This window comes from Thamnophis sirtalis, unplaced genomic scaffold, assembly GCF_051295495.1.
Source record: "Thamnophis sirtalis isolate CommonGarterSnake01/CBP01778 unplaced genomic scaffold, rThaSir2_p1.2 scaffold_1, whole genome shotgun sequence".
Lineage (NCBI taxonomy): Eukaryota > Metazoa > Chordata > Lepidosauria > Squamata > Natricidae > Thamnophis > Thamnophis sirtalis.
This window is the reverse complement of record NW_028261381.1, coordinates 81288000-81299076: the sequence shown is the minus strand read 5'-3', so window position 1 is coordinate 81299076 and position 11077 is coordinate 81288000. Positions and strand designations below refer to the sequence as shown.

Sequence of the window (11077 nt, the reverse complement as noted above, 5' to 3'; positions counted from 1 at the left end):
TGCCAAGATCTTTCTGAATCTTAAGCCTATTTTCTGGAATGTTAGCTATTTCTGACAGCTTGGTGTGATCTGCAAATTTAATGAGTTCCTCTCATCCATCGCCTCATCCAAATCATTGATGAAAATATTGAAGAGTACTGGGCCTTGGGGTACCCCACTGCATACTCCCTCCATGTAGATGCAGCTAAAGCTGTTTGTATGGTTCCACTTCATTCTCTATTGGTGCTACTGCTGCTATCTTTCAGGAAGTAATATGCAACTTATTTGATGATCAAAAATTAAACATACAGTATATCTATCATTAAAAAAGGAGGTGAAAAATGTACCAAGGATGGAACTTTCCCGTATGTGCAGTATTCTGTTTCTCTCCCAAAAAATGCTGATCTGGTCATTCCAGGAAATGTCTTCATGATATCACAGAATTTTAACTTTTAGAATGTCATGAATTATACTGGAAAGAGCTGAATAGGTACATTTTAGGAGAAAAGTGGCTTATCCTTCCATTGCATTATTTTAGACAAGACTATATCCTGTATAAAGATTTTCAGTGTTTTAGATTTCCTAGTTCTATCTGCCTTTTCTCCCTATTGTTTTGTGTTCTTGCTTTTGGGAATACTTCTATATTTTAGTCTTTAGTCTTGTACATTTGAGTTGGAACATGGGAATTATTAAATAACGTGTATTGTAAGCTATATCTGATCCAGCTTTGATGGAGAAAAGGAAATTCAAACAGGTGTCGTTTATAAACTACAATGATTAATAACTCGGAAGGTACTTGTTTGCCTTTCATCTTTTTTAAAGTAGGTGTGTTGCATCATCTTAGGAAGCTAAGAAATCTCTCCATTTGATACTGAACTCCATAAAATAATTCATACCAATGATCTATTTTTCTAAAACTATAGTTTCCAGTTCCCTGATGAATGTAGTCAGAACAGCTCTTTCAAAAAAAAAATTTTTTTTTAAAAAAGGGTGGGGGGGAATAATCTTTTGACCAGAAGTGATACGGTATTACCCTACTGACAAGCTCTGGATTGTCTAATTACTTTAGAACAGAAATTAATATAAAGATTAGTAGTTAAGAGACAATTTTTATTCTTTTCCATTGGTATTACAAAAAATCTTGCCTCATAATAATTCCCTGCTAATACATCACCCCTCTAATAAATAAAGAGGCTTGGGGTTATCAAGGAAAGGAACACCAAATGTTTCCAAACCAAAGCCAGAATAGCAATAGCAATAGCAGTTAGACTTATATACCGCTTCATAGGGCTTTCAGCCCTCTCTAAGCGGTTTACAGAGACAGCATATTGCCCCCCAAAACAATCTTCATTTTACCCACCTCGGAAGGATGGAAGGCTGAGTCAACCCTGAGCCGGTGAGATTTGAACAGCCGAACTGCAGTCAGCTGAAGTAGCCTGCAGTGCTGCATTTAACCACTGCGCCACCTCAGCTCAGAAAATCCAAGCCACTTATGTGACAGGAAGGCATGCTCAATAAGTTGACAGAAAGAGGGAGGGAGGGAGGGAGGACATGATCCTGAGCAGAAGGCATGGGCCAACTGCAGATCTTTCTCCTTGGGATGCTACCTGCCAAAAGGAAAGAATAGGCTGCACAGAAAAAGCCAGACGCAGATCATAAAACAAAATTTATCTTTAATCTGTAAGTGTCAACAGCAGTACAAAATATGGAGTGATGGTGAATAGATTAAGGGCAGAGAGGACAGTCTTGAGGTAAATGAGCATAAATAGGCAGTCGTATAGACACTCCCCTGAGGGTTCAGACCCCCTTTATCATGGCGTATATGGCATCACCCAATGATGACATGTTAAACATATCAGGAAAGCACCTTGTGCAAAAAGGGGAAGAGGAAGGAGGGGAAGGAGGGGGAAAAGAAGAGGAGGAGGAATATGAGGAGGAAGAGAAAGAAGAGGAAGAAACAAATATCCTCACAAAGATGTAAGTAAGGTGCCAGCATACACCAGAATATATGATATAAAGAAAGCGTCTTTCCATTTTGTCTTTTATATTCATTTCGGAGGCAGAGCAGAGAAAACTCTTAAAAGTACCACTGAAAAATTATTTAATATTTAATTTACCTCACGTCAATACTGCACAACAAAATCCAATAAGTCTGTTTATGCTATGAAGTAAAGCTAAGAATGATTTTTTTCCCTCTTAAATTAAGAGTACAGATATCTTTATTTTTTTAAAAAAAAAAATCAAAATCCTTAGCAAGCTTGGTTGTCTTTTCAAACTGCTTCAAGAGGAGAGTGTGTGAGAGATGCGATGGCAACCTTTTCAGTTCATTTAAAAACTTTACACTGGACTGTACAAGATTTTTTTCCTTTTTTGATAAACTATTTACATTTTCAGACTTTTAAAACATATTCAAAGCAGCAATAGACACTAGGGTTTTTTTTTCCTTTACATGCCCAAATCATTACCAGCCCTGGGCTCAGGTAGGTACCTGCACTTTGTAAAGAATTTGTACAAGAAAATCTACCAGTTTAAAAATGGACTTATGGGGTGTAAGAAGAGCTTTGAAAGAACCACCCCCAAGAGAACCAAAGCATAGTACCTTGACACGGGAAACCTCTGAGGTCCCCCCAACAGCTCTACACAAAACTTTACACTTTGAAACAGCAGCTAGCATTGTCAGTCCAGCATGTCAGTGAATTGTGCTGATTAAATTAACATAGAATACAATTTCACAATATACATCACAATGTCAGGAAAGAAAATGGGTTACAGTAAGTAACAGCTTATAAGCTCATCTTAGGGTAATAAAACATTTGTACATGGCAAATACAATAATGGATAGAAATATTTAAACATTCTAACATTTGCTACAGGAGGATGGGAGGGGGGGACTGTGCTTTTGAGAAAGCAAAACACAAATGACAGGAAGACAAACGGAGAATGCGGACTAGCAGTACTGCAATGTGCAGTACACAAACAGTTAAATAGTTTGCACATTCCCCAAACTTTTGAGAGCACCAAGGATCTCACTTGGGGTTTCCTAAGAAAGCAGAAGTTATAAAGCAAGTGGATCACTGAACTTCTTTAGAGCTTTCATAATATCATAAAAAACCAATGGGGTAGAGTTTTCTTACAATCATGCTAAAGCCACCCTTCTTTTTACACCAGTGAGCTCCCTCTGAATACTTTCCATCAGCTTCCAAAAATTAATTTGGGATATTATTAAAAAGGGGAGGGGGATAAAATCTAATGACAAGGAAATCTAGCTGTTTTTTAAAAAAAAAATCTGTATATTTTTTCCTTTCTAATATGGGATCACAATACATCAACCATTCATAATATATCAACCATTCAGAGAACAAAGTAGTAAAAGGTAATGGTGGAGAACAGAGAAAAGAAAGCAAAGTAAAATGATTTTGAGAAACAAGAGGATGTAAGTGCCTTTATGTTTTTAAAAACATCAATTGAGGTCACATGTTAATTTTTTAAAGGTCATGCTTAAGTGCCAACTTCAATCTTTAAACATGCATGCAACGTCAAGAAGTTCTGAGAGACTATTTTGCTCAATTGAAAATATGAAATACTCTAATACATTCTACCAGCTGCATTTTTGAGCAGTTGTTGGCACTGACAATCCTATCCAGATATACATACTGTTATGTATAAGGTTTTGCGGAAGCTTCAATTTAAAAAATGTTTTGGACTTGAATAGAATGGCTTCGTTGCTTCAAAGTATACGCTGCTGAAAATTCATACTGCCTACACTTCATCTACCTACTCTGAAATATACCATGAGCTTGGCCTTGAATTTTTTTCTTTTCTACTGGATCATTGGCATTTTTTTACTGGGGAAAAGTAGAAACTAACAATCAATAAGATGAAAAGCAGCAGGAGAAACAATAAGAGCAGGCTTTAACAATGAATCAAGTGATGCTTGCATTTACAAAATCATTTGTTTCATTTACACAATTATTCAAACAATCTTTTTTTTTTCAAGTTACTGCCGTCCTTGTAAATAACAATCACACTCATTCATACAGAGTGAACACCAGAGTGTAAGTTTTGTCCCATCATAATCTCACCCTTCCTTCTCATACTGCCTCTTGATGACTATGGGGATCAGCAAGTGATCCAGGGCTTTCTCCCAAACGATTGGCATACCATCATACATTATATAACAGAAGATTGAAGACTGAACGGCAAAGCAAATGCACTACATGTGCACCAGGCTTGCCTATGGACACTTGGAAAATGAATCTGAAAAAGTCCCTGGACTTTGCCAAATACAGCACCTCAGAACTCAATTTTTTCCAAGCTTCCATGTAAGCCTGGAAAAAAACAACAACGCTGTACGAGATGCATTAACTTTAAATCAGCAACATCTTTTTTTTCAGGTGAAATGGAAGTATTAACAACAACAACAACAACGAGCTGCTTTCATGAACAGAGAAGGCCAGGATTACGGGGGTCCAAACAAGTTCTTAGTTTTAAAGCATGCAGAGCCATAATGTACATGTTTCAACTCCTAAAGCCTAGACTTTCAGTTTTTAAAAATTCCAACAGCATTGCCTAAAGCTTTCCCTAGCAACCTGCTACCTACATTGTTGGGGTGGTGGATTAAATGCCTTCATATAAGCCTGCATCTCATACTGTGTATTCTAAGAAATAGGCATTTCCATTGCAGATGCTTTCTGTCCTTTTTATAAATCCTGTGAAAATGTGTTTCAGTTATTTTATTCATGTCAAGTTGAATGTTCTTATTATATCTTTTAAACAATATTCTTCAATTGTCAACAAGAGATGTCGGAAGTCTTTCCTTGAAAGTTAAATATTAAATTTTGTGTTTGCAAAGTACAGTTACTCTAACAATCTAAGTGCATGGCATCACATTCATTTTAAATAAGCATTATCTTGGACAATAGAAAATTATTACTGCCCTTTTATAGTTTAATGAATTATAAATGCTACAGTTCTATTTTGACAAGCCAATACTGTTTCACACCAAACACAGATTTTTTTTAAAAAAAAATCTATGTTATATTAACAACTGGTACTACTTACTTTAAAAGGCTGGATTAATGGCTAACTCCTCAAACACACTTGATTATTTATTTGCTTTCTTATTTATTTGCCTTCCTATTGACAACTTTTCTAAGACATATTGGTTGCTTTCAAAACAAAAAAAAACCAAGAATGGCTATCAGGTTTGCTTGAAGCAAATTACATGAAAATTGTCTCCTTTACAATCTGTTTTTAAAGTTGGTTTAAATATAACCTCCATTAAATTGGAGGGGGAGGCAATGCTTAATTGAATCCTACTCAGACTATCTTGACAAAGATGTCAAAGAATTGTGAGATCACATACCTGATCAAAATACTTTACTTTAATTGAAATAAATGAGACCTAAAGTTTACCTTGTTCTGCAGAGCTAAACAAGGATATAAGAAATCATCACTTTTGTCACCTGAACTAGACTCACAGATTGCTAGAATGCCCAAAAGATATGGTTTGTACTTCATGTCCTATGCACTTATTTGCTAATGAAGAAATACTAAGAAGCAACTGGCTATGCTATAATTCTTGGACAAATGTTTTACTGTTCTCCCAAACTATAATGCCACTACTACAGAGTAAATATGAGATTGTTATTTTATAAGCAGGTGCAATGTTTGAAGTATTTTGTGTTTATTATATGGGATTCAGATTGAAGGAGGGCACAAGGGAGGCAACTCGCCAGCTTAGCTACAGGTCCACAATACTGCTGCCACACTGCAGGCGTAAAATCTACATGAGGTACAGTGAATTTGTCAGCATTTAATATGGACCAATGTACACTGATACAGAACAAAAGTAAATACATAACTTATATATAGCTAAGTATCCATGAACAAAAAATAAAATTCTATCTCCTATGTTATATTTACAATTTTTTTTAAAAAAAAAATCTTAAATGAGATGGTGACTACTAAAGAACCTTGTTTTGAGCTCCAATGATGAATTTTTTAAAAAAGAAAAAAAAGGTATTTTTGCTTCCCAATGATTGTCCTTCCTTGATTTCTATTGATACTTTAGAGCCAGCGTCGGCTAATAAATGTCATAAACTGATTCTGCAGATTTTAAATTCAAAACCTGTCCAATAAGTCATATTCTACCATCTGCTGATTCGTGAAGAGCCAATCAATGTCAAGAACACAGATTTAAGTTACAGATCATCAACACAGATGGAGGACTGGAGCTCAAACAAAGTATTCATACATATAAGAATCTTGCATAAATAAATGAAATAACAAGACATAAAAAAAATGACTCAAATCCGGCAACTGTGAGGCAGGCCCACACGAGTCGAAACAGATGACTTTTGTTCATGTCGTTTTTTTTTTTTTGTACAACAGTTTCACATTAGTTAGAAGTGATAAAAAATACCATTTATATCCAGTGCTTATTACACTTACGAAACAACATCTGTGAGTGTGTGTTTTTGTAGTATGAGTAAAATCAAGTTTCAGCCCTAAAGAACAGTCCTTTGTTCTCTGCCAGCCTGCAGAATATTATTTTGGCATGGTCATAGAATTATAAAAAGAAAATAACTCACAAAACTAAATGTTTGCCCTTGTGCAAAAATAATTACAAAACATACAATGCTAGCAATACAGCATTCTGGCTATGGAAAAGAAAAGAAAAAAACCCACAACCCCAGACATGTAGAATGGAGAGAGATTTATAACAGGAGAAACTTGTAGGAAATTAATAAATAGTCATTCTTTAGGAAATAATGGGTTATCTCCCATCCAAGCTACATCTATTAGATCAGTTCAAATTCTTAAGTAATCTCAGAGACAACAAAGGATTTTATTTCAGTACCTTAACTAGATAAAGAGGACTCTCACCAGCTAATGATAACAAGTGCCTTTACATCTTGGCTAGACCAGTTTTACTGTCATAACTGTGGGATATGAGAGAAGCATTCATTCAAATAAATAGAAAAGATAAATGATTCTATTCTAGATTGTAGAATGGCTGCCAATGACTGTGTGTGTATGCATCCACACGCACACGCACACACACACGCACAAATAATCAGCCGGCTTGCTGCATGGATTAAACACTCCTATTGTAAAATTGCAGAACTGCCTCCACTTCTCGAAATAATTACTGGAAACTGCTAGGTTATATTTTTCTTTTTCTGCTAAAACTACAAGATTTGTGACAGCATGATGATAATCTGGTTTGACATTCCGTTAATGTTGCTAATTATTGAAGTCTAAAACCCTCTGAAAAGAACTAAGCAAAAAGATACAATGGCCTCTATCAAAAGACCAAGTCTCTCTATGTAAACTTCCCATTGCAAACAGAAAGAGGGTGCCTCATCTGCCATTCTCGGTAATGGAAGCTCTAGGCACAAAGATATGATTGCAATCGTTTAAGTGTAGAAGAACCTAGGTCATATTTCATAGATTTATTACTTGGTGGTTTATCATCTTTGCCATCCTACAAAGTGCTAAAATGCTATTGAAAAACCTGGCACTCTTATCCCCTGAGCAAGCTAATAAGAATCTTCCTCCAGTCTTAAGAATGGCATGTTTGTAGAAGGCAGAACTCTTGACACAATTCACCCTCTTATAATTAAATGGTTTGGATAAAACATACTACTTGGAAGGGCAATGGAGAGGCAGCTGCTCCATTTGGATTAATACCTGATATATTTTCTTAATCACCATTAAACATTCACACTGACAATCTGATTGGCATGGAAAAATTTACCCTGCCATACCATAAAATGTTTATGTGAAACTGGTTTTACTTAGAAGGCATATAAAACTGCAACTTTTCTGGTATATGTAGCAGTTAGAAATAGTTGTAACTATTGATAGTAAGATATAAAGAAGAACATATTTATATTTTCAAATCAAAGACTATTAATGCCTTCTACCTTAGGAGTTGGTGAAAACTCTGAAAAGAGCTTATAAGTCACTAACCAGGTTTTATACTTTGAAATACATTAAATGCATCAATTTCAAATTTCAGTGTTAAATACTGACATCCGCAAATAGCTGGATGTTTAATTTGGGAATGCTTTATTTTACCTTGCCCTTGGCTCCTTAGAAATCAATATTATGTATAATAAAACTATATATTAGCACTGAAATAAATAAGAATTTAAATTTCTACAGCAGTTTTGATCTAAAGGACCTGGCATAATTCACAAATACTGACCTTGGGGTTAGCTTTATGTTCTTTCATTTTGTTTTTTTCTTATATGGCAGATAACAAAGTTTTGAAAATTTTCAAATACTGCTGAGCATATGCATCTAAATGAGTAAAGTGAAATTATAAGTACAAGGATGATCTTCGCATCCTTTTCAGTCCTCTAGAATTAATATTCAACACAGATTATCTGCAAGATTTAAAATTTCTATAATATCATCAAAGGATGATTATTGGAACAGCAATAGGAAGATTTCTAAACAGTGGCAGCACTTTACTCTCCACGAAAGAGGAAGACTATGTTGTATTTCTAGGCTGTCTATGCACTAGACAAAGGTTAAGATAATCTAATACATGAATTTAACAGAAGTAGTTTTAAGCCTTGCACCCAATACTGTGTTAGGCTACAACTTTTATTATGCCTAGCGCTGGGCATAGTAGGTGGGGAATATATGAAGTGTTGTCTGACAACATACAATAACTCAAAATTAGAAAACAGCAGTACTATAGGGAAGCCTCACAAATTATCCTAAAAAGAAACAGCATAGTAGGTAAATATTGTACACTCTCCTGTATATGATACTGTTCTACTAACAATAACATTTTTCCAAGTGTTTCTGACATGTAGAAACACATTTCCTCATGTGTGTGAGAGAGACACACAGAGAGAAATAGAGAGTTATTCCTTTCCAATATTAAGTGCCTCATTATTTTTAAGATACCACACACTTTAAGGGGGAAAGGCTCTTTAAAAGAAATAAAAGGCAAACAAATGATAATGCCATTACAACAGTACCCTTGAAAATATGTTTTTACTACATGGCCCCCTGACATTCTGGAATGAATACATTAAGACCAAATGTAATTAAGACTGAATATAAGAATTCAAAGCAAAGGGACAGAGAATGACTTGAAGGTGGCCTTATGTTGCTAAGACAAGCCTGTCTTAGCTGGTGATCACTCTGTTGTGCTTACTCATGTTTCACACTGATGGTACATCAAGAGGCAGAAGCAATTGAACAAGTGCATTGTAGCAATCATATTCACTTTTTAAGCAATATCCTGTCTCCAGATTCCTGAGTATTTTACAATTTTCTGGAAAAAGTAGGATTTTCTTTTAAGATATAGCAGTATTTTTAAGATGCCAAAGGATTGTCTAAGACTTTACAGTGTCTCCCTTAAGACTTTTTTTTTAAATATTAAGATTCAGAAGTTAGGAAAGTTTGGCACATCAGAAGGTCAGCTATATATAAGGAGGGGGGGAGGAATTTAGAGACCTTATTTTTAAAAGGATGAGCTAATACAGATAGATGTACACGCTTAGGACTTGTTCTGTTTCATGATAGGAAATTTGTAAGTTTTTTTGTTTTGTTTTTCAAAATAATTCAGAATAAAAACACATTCACAATCTGTAGGCTGGCACAGCATACCTGAGTGAGAATGTAAAACCCCCATTAAAACAGTAACTTAAACCTTTTTGTCAGTATCCAGGAAGAGGAAAGAATAGACAAAAAAAGAGAGATAAGACTTGTAAGAGAACAATTGATTCATATCAGTTTTCAAGTCCCAATGTCTGATACTTAATGTCTTCACCTAAATTGTTTTAAAAAGTTCATGAAAATTAGGGAACAATCTGTGTCACACAATAAGAAACATTTAAGACCATTCTGCAGATGTAACTGTAGGAGCCATACATGCATGCAGGCTCATTTTAAGAACTTTTTGTTCAAAAGAAAAGAAAACAAAGTCAGAGTAATTCAGCAAACATCCTCAGTTGGCAGCGACAGCCTCGTGGGCTTCGTTTTCACTGCTATAGTCTGATTTGGGGTCATCCTCAAAGTCCTCGTACATTTCCATCTCATCTTCCCCATTTATCATTTCATTTCCAACCAGGCTCCCACTGTCCGTCTTCATGCTGTAAGTGCTCTGAATGACAGGGGTGCTGGGCTCAGGACTAGCAGAAGTGCTGGAGCAATCGGATGTCATCTGAGGTGATGGCGTAGTTGTTGCCATAGTAATAGCACCAGGATAGACCACTCCTGTTCCTGTGGCAATTGGAATCTGAGGCTGTTGCCTACAAGGAAACAAAGGTACGTTTCAAAAGTGCTCCCTAACAATTTAACAAAGTATGCAGCAGTATGATTTAAACTTTTTATTTTTAAACATATTGAACAATTTAATTGACACAGACTTACTTATCAATATTATTTATTTATTTGTAAAACCGGTAGGGCCCCTGCCCTGATCCAGAATCTGAATAAAACAGGGTCCTGGATAATGAGGACACCTCATCTCCAACTTCTCAACGTGTTTATTTTAACTGCTCAATAATGATATGATAAACCAAATTCTTAACTGAATATGTAACTCACATATTTGAGTATCATAAGCCTTATTTTCTTGCTGCAAAGTGAGCCATCTGTCCCTGTCAGATTGCCTTACTCTTTTAAATGAGGATTATATTCTAATCCTAATCATATTTCCAAAAATTAAAAGTTTAACCTGCAGTGTGCTAAGCCATAAATAGTCAAAATCAATGATCTAGTTTCCTAGACATCTGATAAGAGATTTCCATTCAATATTTAGAGTCCAAAAATTTGCTCTGGAATCAATTGTTACAATAAAAATAATCCATTTTAGTATTATTATTTGCAATTGTGTATATGCCAGTGGAAGAACTCTCAAGTGAGTGGAAAAAAAGTTAACCTGTCAGAATTTAATTCTAGCTATTTTAATTAACGCATATTGTTCGGTATTTTTTCCAAGAGAGATTTGTTAAGCAACATTATTGTTGCTTAAAATACAGACAGTAATCTACAAATTCAATCCATTCCTATATCTGCTTTAATGTTTTGATTTCTCTTTACAAAGATTCATATTCATTTAGTGCAA

At 35.2% G+C, this 11077-nt stretch overlaps 1 protein-coding gene across 7 annotated transcripts in view; it reads right to left on the bottom strand.

Annotated features, from left to right (window-relative positions):
• Window positions 1–1635: 1635 nt before the first annotated feature.
• The window catches only part of SOX6 (SRY-box transcription factor 6), a 476183-nt gene continuing 466741 nt past the window's right edge, over window positions 1636–11077 (bottom strand). For 6 of the 7 annotated variants that reach the window (XM_087717425.1, XM_087717434.1, XM_087717440.1 and 3 more), the window contains one exon: window positions 1636–10259. In XM_087717425.1, the coding sequence (XP_087573551.1) occupies window positions 9956–10259 (304 nt within the window). In that variant the 3' untranslated portion in view covers window positions 1636–9955. The remainder of the gene's footprint in view (window positions 10260–11077) is intronic. The other variant, XM_087717470.1, reaches the window with a different exon arrangement.